Here is a 19709-nt window from a genome sequence, read left to right on the forward strand (position 1 = left end):
AATTGATGTTGATTACAACTCCCAGAATCCCCAGCTATAATGGCTTTTGCTTGGGGATTCTGGGAAGTCCTTCACCAGCAGCAATTGCAGAGTTGCAGAGTTATTCCTTTTCATTTCCCCTCACTCCGTGAGCAGAAAAAACCAATGACAAATGTCTACACCAATATTCCCTCTAAGGCGTGCACATGTGTGCATGCTCACATGTATTTGTATGTCCACTCAGTTCATTTTAGATCCCACTCAGGTTGAATCAGGAAGGCCCCACTCTGAATGCATGTGTGCACACACTGCCTTGATACTGCTGCCCAGAACAAAACTCATTCCGTACACAGATTTTAAAAAATGAGAACACACACTGGTCTACACTGTAGCCTCTATTGTTGATAAGAGAGCAACATTAGCAGAACTAAAAATAGGGCCAATGTCAAATACTAAGATCAGATTCTCTTCCAAAACTAATCTAACTCAAGATCAAACTACATGTTACGCACAACTGTGTGTAATGATGGTAGCATGTTCAATTTTGAACCAGAAAAATCTGCTTTTGGTAAGTATTGTACAATAAAATGTAATGAACACGGGAAAGGCTGCTTTACCTTTTCACTGCCTGCTCTTTCCCCATTCTAAATAGATTCCTAGCAGTCTTTCCCTCACCCCGCCGAGCACAATGGGTCTTTTCTGCTCAAAGTGGATCATCAGGCTACAGTTACACTCACATGTCCGTAAGATGCAGTTTGTGCCTTATCGGCACCACTATCACACATGCCAAGTAGTGTTCAGATAGTAGGTCACTAGTAGTGTGAGCCCCACAGGCAAGTGTTGGTGGCCTTGATAAATCTGGCCTTTTTTCTTTTCTTTTTTAACCACCTACACTACGTGTCTGATGGGCTACATTCAACTCAGTTGATCACAAGTTGTGCAGCCATGTATTAGGACACAGCACTGAAGCAAGCTAACCATAATGCTGCAGCATGAATAATGTTGCTCATTCATGCTAATCTTTTTCATTGCATGTATTAGTGGCAGGATTTTGCCCTTGGGGAAGAGACATTGCTTGAAATGAAGAAGATCCTAATCGCCAAGCCCATTTCAAGTTACACCAAAAGAAGGAGACTAGTGATCTGTGTATGTGGATAGAAAAGCAAAGTTCAGGGTAATGGTCAAATAGCTCTGAATAATCTTCTATCAATTAATTAAAATAAAAGCCAACTTGCTCCATAGAACTTCTGTCACTCTTCTCAATAAAATGTATCACATTACAAACAGCCAGCTGCATTACACATAGCTAAGATTATTTTTTCCACGGTTCCCTTCAGATGAGGACACACAAGGACCATTTATAAAACTATTTACCACAGAGAAATCACTATGGGTCTACTTCTCTCTGCAGAGGAATCTGAAGCACATGTTCTGTCAAGGCACCTACCCTTATTTCACACTTTGGTACCATTTACAGAAATACACTCCAGAGGGTACACATGGCATGTCACTGAATTTATTTATTTATTTCTAAACAGATAATTTAAAGCCACCAGGATGCCATCACAACAGGTACCCAGAACATTAATGCTCATTATTTCGGTAACAAACAAACTAGGACTTCCTATATGGCTACTAATATTCCACAATATGAATGTGTGTCAGGCTGTCAGGTAAATACATTTCTGAAAGGGAGGAGAGAGAGAGAGAAGTCACCATCATAATCTAGCACCCAGAGCAGGGCCTCAGATGCAGCACACAGCAGAGGAACACAGGCAGCTGCCATATACCAAGTCAAACCATTGGTCCATCTAGCAGAGTATTGTCTTCACAGACTGGCAGAGGCTTCTCAAAGGTTGCAGGCAGGAATCTCTCTCTGCCAGAAAGGGAACTTAAAGCCTTCTGCTCTTCCCAGAGCAGCTCCATCCCCTAAGGGGAATATCTTACAGTGCTCACACTTCTAGTCTCTCATTCATACGCAACCAGGGTGGACCCTGCTTAGCAAAGGGGGCAATTCATGCTTACTACCACAAGACCAGTTCTCCTCCCTACAGACCAGCATAGAAGTAAAGATACCCAACCAGATCCCAAGCCATTTAGGGTTTAAATCTTAAAAACCAGTACTAGTTTCTGCCCCCAGAAACACAAACATAGCTAATGGAGATCAAATAATATTAGAGTCATACATCTCCAACTAGCAGTCTCAGTGAATAGTTAGAGAGCAGATTTTGCAACTGAAATTTCTGAGCTCTCTTCAAGGGCTGTCTGTCCCACATTGAGCACATTACAGCAGTCCAAACTGGAAATGACCAGTGTAATAATAAGGCTGTGTTATACAAAGGACTTACATGCTGAAAGCTATAGAGGTTAACAAAAATGTGGACACTTCCATCTTGTCTATGGAATGTCTAGGTTTCCTCTCTGCTGCAAAGAGTCAGTATCAACCTTAAGAAGAAGAGGACAAGAGTCAGCATAAGCTGTATCCTGTTTTATCACAAACCTAAAAATGCCTATAACTGTAATATATTCTGTGCACTTATGTGAGGTTAACACATATTTGCAAATCAGATATGGGGTTGCTTATTCCAGTTTAGGTGCACAGTTTCACTGTATGTTGTGAATCCTCTTTCAAGGGCAAACTTTTCAAGCTCGAGTCTTTGGAGGGTATATAATATGGTCTAACGTTACAAGAGAAACAACACATCTACCAGTAAGTAGTCCAGTGGGGGACAGAATAATATAAATAGACAAGTGCTTTCCTATAGAGGCCAAGTCAGTACAATTAACCTCTTCAATTCCACTGCATATTATAAATTCAAAGCATCGGTCCCTGAAACATGAATTTCTGGGGTAAAAGATCCATCACTAAGCAAGAAGAATTTTCTGACACCTTTGTGTGGTTAGAATTTTCTAACCACTTGAAAGAAGACAGAAAGAAAACTGAAATGATTTTGAAGGCAATACTTTGGAGTGCCACACCTTTAACTGTACTCTTCTTATTTACATTATTTATTTTCTGTCTAATGCCAGAGCAAACAAAACTTTAAAAGGTACAAAGTGATTTACAGCCCCCCGACTGACATTCTGACTAATGCTGCACACATACTAGGTGAAATGAACCTGTGCAGTGGAAGCACTAGCGGCCAGTGCAGGCACCGCCGGTGGGGACACCTTTAAGAGTAAAGCAGCCAGTGCTTACCTCTGCTATTGCCACACTTGAACGTTGCTGGAAGCAGCAGTGCACTGCTCCCTGCGGCAGGGGAATCACCTCCACCACTCACCTGGCAGGAGACCGTCTCCGCGGAGGCCAGTGAGTAGTGCAGGCGATCCCCCACCACAGGGGGTGCTAGGCAGCTCGCTGCTGCTCTGAGCAGTGTTCAGGTGCAGCGAGAGCTGAAGTAAGCACCAATTGCTTTACTCTTAAAGGTGCTGCTCACGACCCCCACCCCCACCACTGAGTGGAAGAACGCTACTAATGCAGCGATGGCAATCACATACACCCAGTGGGGGGAGGGTGATCTCTGCCCATTTCCCCGCCCCATAGAAGGACCCTGCGCCACCTGAAAAATATTTCCCTAAGTGTCACTCAGGGTCATATTTTTTTTGTGCAATGCAGGCACTTACAAAGAAGGGGAAATCAGCAAGAATTGCCTTCCCCACAAGTGCCACTGCTCTGGTAGTCATGAAGCTTTCCACAGCATAGGTACTTCTTCCTACTGCAATATCATTTATCTCCCATTCATCACAGGTCAGGTCTATCAAGTGTCTACCAAGACCTTGGGCCTGGTCCAGCAGGGCTGTTCTTATGTTCTGACCAGATTCTTAATTAAAATTTAATTTTATTTGAGTTGGAATGAGTGCGGACATCTTGATAGGGATACATTTCCCCCCACTGCAACCTGTGAACCAAACATCACAGGAATCAAGAATGCCAGATGCTGGTAAGTGCCCACACACAGCAGAGGTATGAGTGGAATTTGCTACAGCAAAAGCCTATAATAATGCTTTCTACATTACAGAAAAGAAGAGACAAACAGGCTTCAAAGAACCCTTCAGTATCTAGTCAAACCAATACCTTACAAAAGGCACCCCAAGGGGAAAATGTCAATTTAAATAAATGCTATAGTGACTGACATCACCATTTCTAAAAATAACAAACCAAACAAGCAGCATATTTAACCCCAGAAATATGCAAACACACTAGAAAAATCTTGTATTGTCCTTTTAAGGATGCACAGCAATACATTAAGGATTTTAGGTTATGTGTGTTTTGAACTTCAGACAGAATAAGAATTGCTTATTTAAAGAAAGCAAGATTGATTATTTCAAGATCAGTATTATGGATAGCATATCACTTTAGGGGGAACAAAAATGAGATTTGTTCACTATTTCACTGGTTTTGTGACTTTTTTAAATTAGAGGGTAACTAAACCATTTTTGCAAATATAATTGAGTTCCAGTATTGTATGGAACATACACACCAGGGCAGAAGGATGCACAAGTTAGTTTACACAAGTACAAGAAACTACCCACAAACTAGGAGGAAAAAATAACCTCTATGCTTCCAACTCTTTAGAATCAAACTGAATTTGTGACTTTCAATCTTCATGTTGGAATCTGAACATTAAAATAGGAAAAACCTTTCAGAAAACACCTAAGCATATCCCACAGAAATCTAAATATACTAACACCACTTTCTATTTTATCCTCCACCAGGGAGCTGAGGACATACACTCCCCAGCCCCGCCTTTTGTCATCACAACAACCCTTTGAGGTAGGTTAGGCAGAGATTATGACTGGCCCAAGATGACCCAGTGAGTTGCATGGCTGAGTGAGTACTTGAACCTGGGTTTCTACAGTCCTGGTCTCACACACTAACAACCACTAGGGGTGTGTGAGCAGGTTCAGAACTGAACCGGTTTGACATTGAGCCGGTTCAGTTTGATAGTCCGGGGTCAAGCCAAACCACCCCGGGTTTAGCTTGAACCTGGACTGAACAAGTTGCTGGTCGTTCACAACAACACTGTGAAGTAGGTTAGGCTGAAAGAGAAGTGACTGGCCCAGAGTCACCCAGCAAGTATCATGGCTGAATGGGGATTTGAACTCGGGTCTCCCCAGTCCTAGTCCAGCACTCTAGCCATTACCCCACGCTGGCTCTGCGAATCATCACGACAACTCCAGAGGAAAGATGCATCTATTCACTTTGGAGCTCTGAGGTGGTAGGGGCCACAAGTGGGTGGATGACTGAATTTCTTTCTAGACCATTTCCCAGACCAGAGCAGAATTTGCATTCCACTAACTCCATAACAATGAATTAGTTGATTCCCATAATTCCAGGGACTGTGGTTACAAGCACAAGTTATCATACCTAGAAAGCAGCCTTGCAAATACAAGCTCAAGACAGGAGTCGTCATCCATGTTCTGTTACACTACAATTTAGGGATGTACACGATTCAAGCAAAGATTCGAAGCCAAACCAGTTCATGGGGCCGCGAGCAATACTATTAAAAAGTGAGGACAACAGGTTCTTATCTGCTCCTCCACTACACCACACAGCATCCTGCTGTGGCGGCACCTTCCCTCCCAGCAGCCAGTGACACCAGCACATGGCCTCCGTACATTGCTGACCACGCAAATGCGCATTGCGCATGCACGGAGGCCATGTGAGTGCCACCGCCTTGCAAGGGCTGCAGGGCGGGGGGCGCAGTCAGTGTGTACATGGGCTGCTGGGGGGGGGGCATGCCACCATGGCAGGAAGCTGTGTGTAGTAGCAGAGGAGCAAATAAGAACCTGCTGTCCTTGCTTTTAAAAAGGTACTGCTCGCTGCCCCCGACCAGTGGAATCAGTTCAGCGGCCGCACAAACCAGTTCAGCTTCAAATCTGTGTATTCAAAGGAGGCAGCAAGCCTTTGACATCCCTACTATAATTTCCACCAATCCATAGATTCCCAAAGAAAGGAAGCAGGAATTAGCAGTCAGCACAAGTTTTGTGCAGTTACTCCGGCTCTGGTAACCTCTCACTTAGATTACTGCAATGCACTGTGCGTACGGCTGCCTTTGAAAATGGTCCAGAAATTGCAGCTGGTACAAAATAAGGCTGAAAGATTATTAACTGGGACTGGACATTTTGAGAATATTATGCCAGTGCTTTGTCAGCTACACTGGCTTCTAATCCGCTTCCGGGCCCAATTCAAAGTGCTGATTTTAGTCTTTAAAAGCCCTAAATGGCTTGCGAGCAGGTTACCTGAGAGTGACTTGCCCCATATGTCCCAACTCAGACCTTAAGATATTCTTCAGAAGCCCTCCTCCAAGTGCCCCTGCCAAACAAGGTAAAGCGGTTGGCTACTAGGGAGAGGGCCTTTTCAGTGGTTGCACACCGTTTATGAAATAGCCTTCCCAACGTTGTCCGCCTGGCTTCATCACTTTGTTCTTTTAGATGCCAGGTAAAGACCATTTTGTTCACTCAGGACTTCTAAATTTTTGATTTTCAAATTTGATTTTTAACTGATTTTGAGAGTTTTTAGATTGCTTTGTATCCCCCACCCCTTTTTGGTTTGTTATGATTTAATGTGTTATATGTTTTTATTTCATGTTTTAATGCTGTGTTTTAAGCCTCCCAGTGAACAATTCGTTCTGGGGTGGCTAACAAAATTTATTTTTTATTATTATTTCTAAAGTACAGTACTAACAGAGGCTGCACTCTCAGTCATGCAACCTGTGCAACTATGTACATATGTCCACATGCAGAGCCTACACATAGGCTAGCTTTGCCTCCTATAACCTTCTAAGCCAGAAGTGAAAATGAGGACTGATAGAACAAGAATTTCTCCCAAATGACAAGTAACCATCTGATGGCTTGTTAAAAGCTTACAAGAATGGCTGTTTTTTTAAAAAGACATTAAACAGAAACAGATCATCATCACCACCATGGAATGAATACAGATCTCTTGCATCAATCAATGCTATTATTCAAGATGCTGCCTTGCTACAAACCTAAAACTAGAAGATTAAATCATTATACTTAATTCTCTTAGCCAGCCACCCGCCATGCGTAGGGATGTGGCAAGGCTATGTGTGCCGGCGAGGGAGGCACCTGATTGGCTGCTCTTGGCAGCGAGGAGAAGCAGGTCGGCAACAGCCCAGCCATGTTGGGGAGCCGGCGGCAGGCCTGGCCTCGGGGGTGGGGAGATGGTGGGGAGACGGTGGCAGCAGCTGGCCCGGCCCGGCCCCGGGGGCAGGGAGATGGTGGCTGAGGCGGCAGGCCCAGCCGCGGCGGCAGAGAGATGGCGGCAGCAGCCCGGCCACTGCAGGGAGGCAGCGGCGGGCCCGGCCGCGGGGGGGAGGGCCACGGCGGGCCCAGCCGCGGGGTGGAGGCAGCAGCAGCGAGGAGGCAGCAGCAGGCTGGCCACCAGGGTGAGGAGGCGGCGGCAGAAGGGGAAGGGACAGGCCAGCTTGAAAGTCGGCCAGAAACGGGGCAGGGGGGGAAGGGCGCAGACATTCTGCGCTGGGTCTGCTAGTACCTTTTTATTTCTGTTTTGGATTTAGTCAACAATATACGAACTGAAGGAACTTTCCTTCATATGTGGTGGTCATGCAGGAGGCCAAAGGTCTTTTGGGATATGATATATAATTAACTGAAGAAAATTTTCAAAATGACATTTTTCAAAAGGCCAGAGTCCTTCCTGCTGGGAATAATAGAAGGAGAGCTTCCTAGAAGAAATCTGACATTTTTTATGTATGCAACCGCAGCAGCCAGAATAGTTTATGTGCAAAAGTGGAAAGACACTAAAATGCCCTCGAAAGAAGACTCGCTGATAAAAATTTTGGAATATGCAGAGATGGCAAAGCTTACAACACTTATAAGAGATGATAATTTTGCATACTTTAAAGAAGATTAGGAACCTTTTTTGCTTTATTTAAAGAACTATTTTCCTAATATGGACTTTTCAGCAGGGTTTGAAATACAGTCATAGCAGCAGGTCAGGTTGGGTAAAATCGAGCAGTATCGAATGCAGTTTGTATATTTTGAACTATTATAGCAATGGTTTATATGTATAGTTATTGTGAACCGTGTAGATAGGTGAGCTGAAAGTCAATATGTATCTATGTGTAGAGTTAGGAAATGAATGTAAAAGTTATTGTAAAATTTAATAAAAATTTAAGAAGCAAAAAAACCACAATATACTAACTGAACACATCACAAGGTGTAATATTTTCATTTTCATCCTGAAAGTGCTTTGCATACCCCTTCTTCTACAAGAAGTATTATTTTGAAAATATGGGGTATCTACATTTAAGAACACCACTACTGCATAGGGTTTTGTTTTGTTTTTTTCAAATCAAAATGCTATTGGGACAGATGTGAATTTACTCTCAATGTTATTTCAGATATAAACCACCACCTTTTCAGATGGAGACCACTATCTTGCTCTTTTGGGGGCAAGGTGTGTTCAATATTTTCTCAAAATAGCTGCTTGTGAGAAATCCACATTAAGGGGTCATTATCGAAACACAAAACCAACCAAGCCTGATATCAGTCTAGACTTGCAAGACTACCAGGACAATTTTCTTACAAAAAGCAGCTTAAAAACATGACTTGTACTTCTACACTATGCTGAACAGATTTAGGAACGTTAAGATATTTGCTACTACAATCAGTATTTCCAAGGTCAGTGTTCTGCTTCAAGAGCTACACATCTGCGTTATTTTTAACTGATTGCCTCACACTTGTGTAAGATCTACACTGTTTACAAACACTCATGAACTGCAGCTGCTGATTCTAAGGCAGATCTTGTCATGGTAAGTAGGGTAACAATTTTTAGATACATGGCTAAGAAAATACTGTTCGTATAAGGAATGTTTCCCAACAGCTTTTAAAAGCTCATTTTAAGAATTGTAGAGTTGATTTAACGCCAATTCTACTGTCATGTCAACAGAACTCATTTAGAAGACTTTTTCCCAGCTCTGTAAGGCTTGCAAAGAATATACCCACATATACAGGCATCTTCATTTTTTGCATATTAGATTCTATATCAAGGCTCTTAAAATCTTTTACTTCCCATCTTAACCAGCATATATCGCATTTTATTTCATCTCCTTGTGAAATACAAATAGGACACAGAACTTACCAACACAAGCATTGAGAAAGAGCCAGTCAGTCTTCTTCATTCTGTTTTTTATTTGCTTTAGTTTTTTGAAATCAACTTCAAGTTCTTCTTTGCTGCCAACAGCTCCAGCCAGTTCAATTCTCTGAAAGTCCATTTTCACTTCGGATTCCCGTTTAGTTGTAGGGGGTGATCTTCTTTGGCTATTACCACTACTACAGCTTCCCCTCCATCGAGTTCTGTCTTGTTCATTAATTATTGAAGAAGCTTCTTCTGTTTCTGCCAACTCTATTGCTTCAATGTTGTTGGGTCTTGGGTGATCGCACACTACACATTTTCTGGCCTTAGCCCAGTTTTCATATGTACATACAGAACAAGTCCAGTGCTGTGTCCTCATATTCAATTTATTTCTATCATTGTACTCCTCACAAGGATCCACAGAGAAAGGAGCTGGTCTTGAACCAGACCCTGAAGACTGAGGGGATTCTGTGGGGCTCCGGGTCCTACGTTGAGACAAGCACTGAGTGCATCTTATTGCACGAGGCCAGTTCAAGTATGTGCACATGTGGCATGACCACTTATTTGCACTTTCCATACTGTAAGATGACTTCACTCTTGGTCTTGCACTGGAATCCGGACATATCAAAGGGCTACTGCCGCCTTCGGTACTTGTGGGATCCCAGTCTCGACCACCATCACTTGAACCGCTTTTGAATGGATCTTCTGTGATAATAGTTCCAGTAGGTCTTTGAGCACGGCACATGGTACACTTGATTGCAGATGGCCAGTTTTCATAAGTACAATACTCACAAGCCCATTTTATTCCGCGTTCTGTCATCCTGCACTCCTTGAAGTAAGTTGTTTCAGGCAGAAAGCTTAAAAAGAGTAAAAAGAAGTTGATTAGAATATTATTATTATTTATTATTATTACATTTATATCCCACTCTTCCTCCAAGGAGCCCAGAGCGGTGTACTACATACTTGAGTTTCTCTTTCACAACAACCTTGTGAAGTAGGTTAGGCTGAGAGAGAAGTGACTGGCCCAGAGTCACCCAGCTAGTTTCATGGCTGAATGGGGATTTGAACTCAGATCTCCCCAGTCCTAGTCCAGCACTCTAACCACTACACCACGCTGGCTCCCATATATACATGATGCGTCACCCACAAGTCTGGAGAATGGCTATTCCTAGTCACACATTATGTTAGGAGCATAGGAAGGTGCCATATACTGAGTCAGACCATTGGTCTATCTAGATCAGTATTGTCTTCACAGACTGGCATCAGCTTATTCAAGATTGCAGGAAGGAATATCTCTCAGCCCTATCTTGGAGAAGCCAGAGAAGGAAATTGAAACCTTTGCTCTTCTCAGACCGGCTCCATTCCCTGAGGGAATCTATCTATCTTACAGTGCTCACACTTCAAGTCTCCCATTCATATGCAACCAAGGTGTACCCTGGTTAACTAAGGGGACAAGTCATGCTTGTTACCACAAACAACTCTCCTCTCCAACATATGTTGTATTGTATTCTGTACTCATACAGTCTGTACAGTGTACATAGGTGCAGGTCTGTACCCAGGCACAATATTTCACATGTTGTGTTGAATGCAGGTATAACAGTCCATTTCTTATCTGTAACGTGCATTTGGGGTACCCTACCCAGGTTCCCTTTTAAATGAATGCAGGTACAGTCATTCACATAAAAACATGCACACCTGTGTACAGATATCTGAATGCCAATTGCAACATAATTAGGCTATTCCCATGACATGGGTTCATTCTACCTTGGCAGGCAATCGTCACAGGGTAGAAGGCTTTCCCCTGGCCAGATGCCATTTTGGGCAGCAGACCTGGAGGGGCGGGGGGAGTGGCTATGCTGAGCATAGCAACTGCTCTAACAAGAGCAGTCACTGTGCTCCTGGCATGGGGTACACTGGGATGCAGGAGAACTTCCATACTACCTCAGTGTCTGAATAGGGCTTCTGAGAGGAATTCTATCAGAACACTGGCTAATTACAAAGCTTTATCAAACCCAACTAGTTTAGCATGGCTTTATTCAGCTGTGTAAATGAGAGATGATCACCACTGGTAAAATCTGCTAATTAATCATCAGCCTTACTTATTTGGGGGGCTGTGTAGAATTGGTCATTACAAACCGCATTTTCTTCATATGAAAGGTGGCTTAAATCAGTGACAGAATATCGAGCAGCCTTTAAGGAAAAACCATAAGATATATCGGAAGCTGCTTTTTTGCTAAGATATTGTACTTGAAGATCATATACAGGCATCTACAAGTGGGGGTACTCGCCACTTGCCAGCTCACCAGTGGCGAGTACTCCCAACTCGTTGGCAAGCAGGATACCCAGCAATGCACAAATCTCCCCACCAGAAGTCTCCTTTCTACTGCCATTTTTGAGAAGGTAAGCAGCAGCAGGAATCCTTTCAGAGCAATAGGAGAAGACTCCCATTGTTTCTTACCATCTCCATATCCCTGGGCAAACAGAAGACCCACTTCTCATCTAAGACTTGTGTGCCAGAAAAGGATGCAAGGGAAAATAGGCGGCAACCGCAAATAATGGCTGGTTAGATGGACACCTAGATCTGTAGATCCCTGATCACATACACTCAGCACCAAGTATCAGCAACATCAAAGGATTATAAACTGGGAGAATGTATTACTTTACAAAAAAGATACAGAAAGAAATATTACAAAGATCTTCACCAAATTGTTCCAGATCTACACCAAAAGATCTACTAGGTGCAAGCTTCAACATTTGGACACACTAAGCAAACTGCTCTGGTAAATATAAGTTTGTATATTTGTTTTTAAAAGTATAAGTACTGTACAGGAATTGCTTGCTGATGCATTCATCCAAGAGGCAACAACAGCTGTATTACAAAAGAACTATGGTTGCATTACATTAAAAGATTTAATCAGTTTTAGAACTGCTTAACTCCAAAGGAATCTAGAAATTTGTAGTTTTACAATGATTCTCCAAGTTTTGAGATCACTAACTCATCACATAATACAGAATGTTCTGGTAAGAGGGGTGAGTAATGCAGACATGCTGTGTTTTCAGAACACCTTGCTATTTGAACACAAACTAAAATTGCTACATTTACTTTTTCTCTAGTGAAGACTATACTGTCTCCATGCTTCTCAGGCTTTGTCCTCTTCATTAGGAACTGCCAAGGATGACCAACAGCACTATGTAAACAGATTTTCCTCTAAACAATATGAGTTCTTGTTAAATCCTATTCTAGAATATAGAAACATATATTTTGACGAGAATACTAAATACTAACTCAGTTTGCTTGTTTTCAAAGTTTATCTACTCTAAAACAAATTTTAACTTGTCTGTGTACAGTAAAATTTGTCTGTTTAAAACAGAAACTGCAACAAAAACATCCAAGTCCAAGTCTATAGGGCTGCTATTTCATTCACTCACATACAACTTTGTATAACAGAATTCAATAAGTATATCCAGCTCAATAATGCATTAAGAATAGAAGCACAGACTAAACAACTGGCTTGATGGAAATTTATCACTAAGCTACCTTCAGAATCCCCTCCAGAGCAAAGAGGCACTACTAATATAAGAGAAGCGGTGATTCTCTTATATTAGTAGGGGACAGCAACTGGCCCTATCCATCCCCAGCACAGCATCCCTCCAAAGGCTCTTTCTGGTGTCTACCTTATGTTTCTTTTTAGATTTGGGGACAAATTTAGATTTGCACTTTGGGGACAGGGAGCCATCTTATTTATTTTATTTTCTCGATGTAAACCATTTTGAGAACTTCTGTTGAAAAGCAGTATATAAATGCTTTTATATAAATGGCAGCATTTCCATGCATTTGTTTAAGGCAGCTTAAAACTGCCTACATGCAAGTCACTCCATATCTATATGCATGGTAGATGCACCAGCCTCTCCAAGCAGGAAACCAGGACTACCAACAGCTTCCACCCACGTGTTCATGTGTCAACAAAGACCAATGTTCATTCATCACTTGATAAACTACATGAAAAAGAGTCAAACAGTTTCCAATACCAGTAATGTTTCCTTTCCATGCAGGAAATTCACAAGTGGCACTAGAATTACTCACTATAACCTCAAGGGCTAGGATCCAAAAAGCTACTTGAAGGTGCACCAAAGGCTTTCCAATACCTAATGAAATATTTTCCTTCTTTGAAAGGCAGATCCTACCTTAAGACTCAAGCTACTTTTGAAACTCCCTTAGCCTTGGGGACTAGTATCAAGAAAGTCAAACCCCAAGTCCTCTTGGGTACATATAATTATTTGCCCGGTTGTTTGGATATGGCCTGTATAGTTAATCTCTTTCACATACTCTACATACAACCATCCTGGGGGCTCCACCACCACTTTTCAAATGAAAACTGTTTAGAAAATGCTCCAAGGTACTGTAGAAAGAAGAACTATTCAAACTGGCCCTAGGAATTTGTCACAGCAATCCTAGCAAGAAGTTTTACTTAGGTTAAATTCCAGCCACAAGTATCCAATGCACAGTACCCATTATAGCATGAATGACAATTCAAATACAATAGAAAATTTCAGCTTAGGAGGAGAGCTAAAGTGCTTATAATTTTCACTTGTGCTCTAAAAACAATGAGAATTTCAACTTAAGATGAGCACCTTAACTAAAAGCATCTAAAATCCCCAGCAAAGGATAACTGCTCCTGTCATCCTAAACCTCTCCATCTTGCCTCAGGTCAGATGTAGCATTCAGAGACTTTGGTTAATATTCTGACATTGAAGTTTACAGAGTCTCTCTCTCCTTGGGTTGAACAGCTCTACACCTTGCATAGCTCTGACCTCTTGAAACTCTCAAAGCCATATGGCTTTGCAGAACTTTTTAAGTCTACATGGATCTTAAAGTTCCATCTGATCTATGAGTGAATGTGAATATTGGGCCTATGCAAATATTTGGCTTTGAAGAGCCAAAGCCAAACAGTGCATACCAAAAATGTGGGGTGAAATATTTTCCAGTTCTAAAATTTCCGTGGCAGAAATCCAGACTAGCATTGTGCATGTGCAGCAGCATAGGTTCCAGAGTACTGCTATGCTGTTGCTTGAGTGGGGGAATGGGCAATTTCCACCAATCTTCCCTCTGAAATCCCTCAGGGATATACTTTGGTGATTCACACAGAACATCACCTCTCCCCCCACTCAAGCAATAGCGTAGCATAAGTCTGGAACTTGCACTGATGCATGTGCACAATGCTAGTCCAGGTATCCAGCACTCTTTCATACAATTCATTAATAACTACTGAGTATTCCAATTTTATTTTTTAAAAAAATCAACATAAACCTCTGAAATTGTTTCAGAACAAAACACATGAAAGGTCTTTATTGATATTCCCCCCCACTCCTCATCAAATATTTCAGTTCAAGCACTTTGCTACATGAATAACCTTTGAGTTACGGTGTGGGAAATATGGACAATATAACTGTTTTTACTGTTTAAGTCAGTCAGACAAGTGACCAAAATCAGATCAGAACCTATTTAGGGCAAATTTTATGCAAAAGGGGAAGACCTGCTTGGGAAGTTTTCCTGAAAGTTTTTTCCAATTCAGTCTTCTCCAACAAACCCGCATCTCTGATTCAAGCAGAGCCATTGTCGCCACATGCAGCTGAACATTCTCAATGCATATCCCCACATGGGATCTGGCTCTCTACCGGTCCTGCTGCATTCCAACAGCATCTTTGGACAATTTCCTAAGTGGAGTCTTCTAGCGCTGGAAAGGACTCCACTTCCCAGTGCTCCCCATATTTCTGCCAAGATGCTTCGGGAATATAGCAGCACCCTGTGTTCTTTAAGGGGTCCTCAGAACCTACAGCAAATCAGGGAACAGGGGCCCCTGTGGAAGTGCACACTGGGAACGCTCACCTCCACAAAGTGCCAGCATTATTCACGATTGGCTGGTCGTAGCCGAATATTTGCACAGATTTAGATAATAAATTCCTCTTCCTGTTTTACACAGAAAATAGTTTAGGCATCTGTGGGAGAGTACACAAGAAAGATGATCTGTATGACGTTTTGAAAGTTGTGTGTACATACAAGGGAGTCACTGTAAGTGCTGTTACTGCCCTTTAAAGCCTTGTGATTAAATTACCTTAAGGGCCACTTTCTCCCACATTTTAAGGTATTAAGATCAGTCAGAGGCCTTGCTCTCTGACCTGCAATTAACAGCAATTTGATTAGCAGGTACCAGAAACAGGACCTTTTCTGTAGCAGCACAATTGTGGAATTACTTTCCCAGGGAGAGAAGGTTGGCTTCCTCACTTATCTTGATACAGATCGTTAAGACCTTGCTCTTTATGAAGGCTTTTTATACTGCTGGAATTTTTATACCTGCTTTACTTGCTTCTGCTGCTGCTTTATTCTGTTTTATTTTGCTGTTGTGTTTTATTGTTTTGACTCATTTATCATTATCATTTGTATTGTTTTTAATAGTGTGAGCTGCTGTGGTGTTCACAAATGTAGTGTAGGAAATAAATATATTAAATAATATAATATAAAATAATAAACACTCTCAACCAACTATGCAGTCTCTCAGACTACAGACATTTGAACTCTACCACAAGTAGTTGTAACATACTGTTCACTTGCTGTAAGTTAGATCAGTTCATACCAACAATGTGCCAAGTTCAAAAGGTACATTTTTCAATCTCAGGAATATATAGTTACAGTGGCATATGGATCCTAAAACGAATATCTTGAAACTGTTCCATGAGACAGGAATGAGGGAGGGGGAAGATTACAAGTAACCAGTAGGGCAGCTCTTAGAAGATGTTGACATCAGATCAAAGCTTTAGGCTTTCACCAGTGCAGACATTATGCTGACTTCCTGTAAAGTGTAGACTATTATTTGCAAATTAGGAATTATTGCACAAACACGCTTGCGGTAATGCAACACTAGTCTGGAAAGAAGCTCCAGACTTGACACAAGCAGCTAACACAACAGCTTTGTGCTAGTGTGCATCCCTCTGCAAATGCTTCGTTAGTCAGGATGTCAGCCAGTGTATACGTAACACTAAATCATGATAAAGGTTGCAAGGAGAGGAAAGGTAGAATTTGCAGCAATGAACAAAGATGAAGCTAGTGTTTCTGAAGTGCATCCTGATTTGCAAACCATGGTTTACAGCAGCCCTACACAACTTCAGCCTTCAATCAGATGTTGGACAACAACTCCCATCATCCCTGTCTATTGGCCACTGTGACTAAGGTTATGGAAGATGCAGTGCAACAACAGCTGGAGGGACAAAGTTGTGCAATCTTGGTTTACAGGGAGCCAGAGCTATATCTGCACCAGCTTCAAGAAAATTAGGACTCACTTGATGAAGCACTTTTATTGCCCAATTAACAGTAGAGCATCATATGAAATGATCCTCATACAATCAAAAAACACAAGCATATACTAAGCAGTGACCCCCACCCCCACTGGAATTATAACAGAACAGAGTTATAACAGAATTATAACAGAACAGGTCTGTCAGTGTGTGCAAGATTAAAGTGCATAATCCACCCGAAGTTTCCCCTATGCACAATTTACTGAAGTAACACACAAGTACTATTAGAATCAAATGGTGTTTACACAAGAAATAAATTGCACCCTCAGCTGGAAATTAGCAAAGTAATGAATTTACTAGGTTTGCATTTCATGCAAAGAGAGTGGATTTTCTATAGGTTGTTGTTAACAGGGTGAAACTCACAAGTACCAACCCTAAAAGAAATTGGTTCTTTAAAGTGACATAAGTTACTTCTAGAGTCCTCGTCTACTGTGAACAGATTAAATTCCTCTTGCTCTACAACCAATCTTAGAGGAAGAAACATCCTGTACATCCCTTTAGTCAGTAAACAAATCAATGCAAGTGTTCATTTGCAGCAGGATACACAAAGTGATATGGTAGCTTTGGCAACGATTTCTGCCAGTTTCCAATATCTCTCCTGAGAAACAAGACTTGCATAGACAACTTTGTTGGGCGAGGGGCTCAATTAGGGCCTTTTTCCATATGAGTGTAAAAGAAAAGGTATAATCAAAATGAATTCCATAATGACATCTCTATTTTACACTGAAGTTGAAGTATACACAGTTGTTTGTGATGGATGACATACTGTATAAATTTGGGCAGAGACAACAGCAGAAACTCAAGCTGGGCAGTTATCCTTTAAAGAAAAACAGAATCAAGTCTAAAAGCAGCATCTGTCAATAAGAGAAATACAGGACTACTTCTCACTACACAGAGTGGATAATATCCAAACTAGTACTTCTTCAAGCAGAACTCTTCCCTCACACAAGGGGTTGGGGGGTGGGCAATAACCCCTTTTCTTCTACAGATCAATTTCCCCTCAAAAACATATCCTTGAAGGTTGGGGCGGAACCCTCAGGAGCCAATTTTTAGGGGGCTGCCAAGGGAAGGGGAGAACACAGATTATCCCCACCTGTGTAAGCAGAAGAGTTTCACTCATTGAAGTATTAGTCTGCATGCTACCCTCTGAACTCACCTGCAGATAACCATGTCCAAAAAGAGAAAAACCTGCCTTGTATCACAAATCATAATACAGGCTTCACAGAAATGCAGTCCCAGACAAGATTAAGCCCCACTTATTTTATTCAAGAAAAACCCAGGAATTTAACACACATGATGGCCATTCTCAACTGATCAGGACTTGCTGCTACTGGGTCATCACCTTCCATTTTCAGTTCTTGAACTGCAAGAAGCTAAATCTCCCTACAGTTCAAGGAAGATTTGTGTGCAAAGTCACACAAACAGTACAGAATCCCAGTGCCATGAGTATAGGTTTAAGGCAAACGCAAAATTTAATTGCAAGACTGGATTAGAATTCTTTATTTCACACAATAGTGTTCTTCTCATATACAGGAGAGCCGAAGTGCTGGAATTTCAATGAAGTAATTACGTTTTATTTTGTTTCCAACTTTCCTCTAAGCACATCTTTATTAGTGCTATTAAGCCAGTTAGCACAGTTAACTTCTCTAGTGTATGCATCATGTGTTTTATATGCAGTAAATGCAGCATTTCAGAAATCTGGATTTATAAAGTCTTCTTATTTGAAAAAGTGGATTTACAAATCCAAATTTCTGAAATGCTGCATTTGAAATAAAGTAACTACAAGCATTGCACCATATCTTCAGTGCAGCTACTATTCAAAGATTCCAAATATGGACCTTCACACAAAAAATGGGGTTTGATGTAGTTTACCTAACGAAGAAGACAATTCATGACATCTAACCTAAGAATAATCTGAACAGAGCCAATCAAATGCTAAAAAGTATTACTTGAGCAATTGCTTGTAGAAGACACAAGGTAGCTCCTCACTGGCAAAAGCAAAAAGAGTCTGAACTCCAGTTCCCAAATTACATGCTGGCTGACAGTCTGACAGTCCAGTCTACACTGGCTGACAGTCCAACTACAAGGTCAAGTTAGGCATACCTAACTTGTCCTTTAATTCCAATAGGACTTCCTCAAGTAAATTTAGTCAGGGTATCAGCCACTATTCCCAAGCAGGATGTAAGCCAGGGCTGCACAACTTCGATCACCCAGCTGTTTTTGGACAACTCCCATTAGCTCCAGCCACCATGGCCTATTGTCAGGGATGATGGAAATTTTGTAGTCCAACATCCGCTCGAAGGCCAAAGTTGTGCAATCATGATGTAAACTTTTCGATAAAACAGCAAAGTGCTCTCATCAATTACTACCAACAGCCAAGATATGGAAGTGTTTTGTGAAAACCATTTTACTACAGTTGCAAGACTAGGCAGGAGGTAATAGCAAAGGAAACCACTCGTGCATATATGCAGATTACTCTGAATGTACACCCTTAAAGATATCAGGAGTTGTAACTGCCTAAAGTTATGGTTTCTTTATCAGCACAGTTACTCAACATTCCAAACACTGCTCAGATTTGCAGTACTGTTTGTCAATAGGCCCAAGCTAAAACTTTAATAACTAAAGAGTTATAGAAAATAAGTAGGTATCATTCTTAGCACTTGTGGAAGACTAGTATTACGACAGACAACATGATAGCCCCCAATCAGTTACAAAAGGATAAAGAACAATTTTACTTTTCTTCAATGGTGCTTTAAAAGGGTGAAAGCCATGTCGCATGGCCTTTTGAGACTGTTATCCTTATCTTTCTAGCAAGCACAAAAAAGGTCATAGCTAGTTTAGAAAGTGTATAAGTGTTTTCAAAGACCAAGCCTGGATTATTATTTTTAAAAGCATTTTAACACATCCTCCATTGATCTCAAGAAGCCTGCACTTTACCCTATATTGGCAAACTACATCCAACTGTTAAGACAGACCTGGCCTTGTTTAAAGATCCAAGCAAGTACTGTAATCACTTGCTGCATTATGAAAAGGTTCAAAAGGAAAAACCAAACTTGAGAGAACGATAAGAATAGACATTAGCTCAACCTCTCAGTGCTGTTGCAGCCCCAGAGCCTCCCTCCCCACCACCACAAAAGAGGCATTGGTTATGGTTGATGGTCCCTTGGCACTAACAAGAGTTGTGTCAGTGTGGCTGCAGGAGGAAGGGAGGAAAGCCTGAAAACCAGGCAGAGCTCTGCCAGTGGAAGGTCTCTTCCAC

At 41.6% G+C, this 19709-nt stretch overlaps 1 protein-coding gene across 3 annotated transcripts in view; it reads right to left on the minus strand.

Annotated features, from left to right (window-relative positions):
• ZRANB1 (zinc finger RANBP2-type containing 1) overlaps window positions 1–19709 on the minus strand; it is a 91913-nt gene that overhangs the window by 49402 nt on the left and 22802 nt on the right. For all 3 annotated transcript variants that reach the window (XM_053312949.1, XM_053312948.1, XM_053312950.1), the window contains one exon: window positions 9107–9957. In XM_053312949.1, the coding sequence (XP_053168924.1) occupies window positions 9107–9920 (814 nt within the window). In that variant the 5' untranslated portion in view covers window positions 9921–9957. The remainder of the gene's footprint in view (window positions 1–9106; window positions 9958–19709) is intronic.

Source organism: Hemicordylus capensis, chromosome 3, assembly GCF_027244095.1.
Source record: "Hemicordylus capensis ecotype Gifberg chromosome 3, rHemCap1.1.pri, whole genome shotgun sequence".
Taxonomy (NCBI): Eukaryota; Metazoa; Chordata; class Lepidosauria; order Squamata; family Cordylidae; genus Hemicordylus; species Hemicordylus capensis.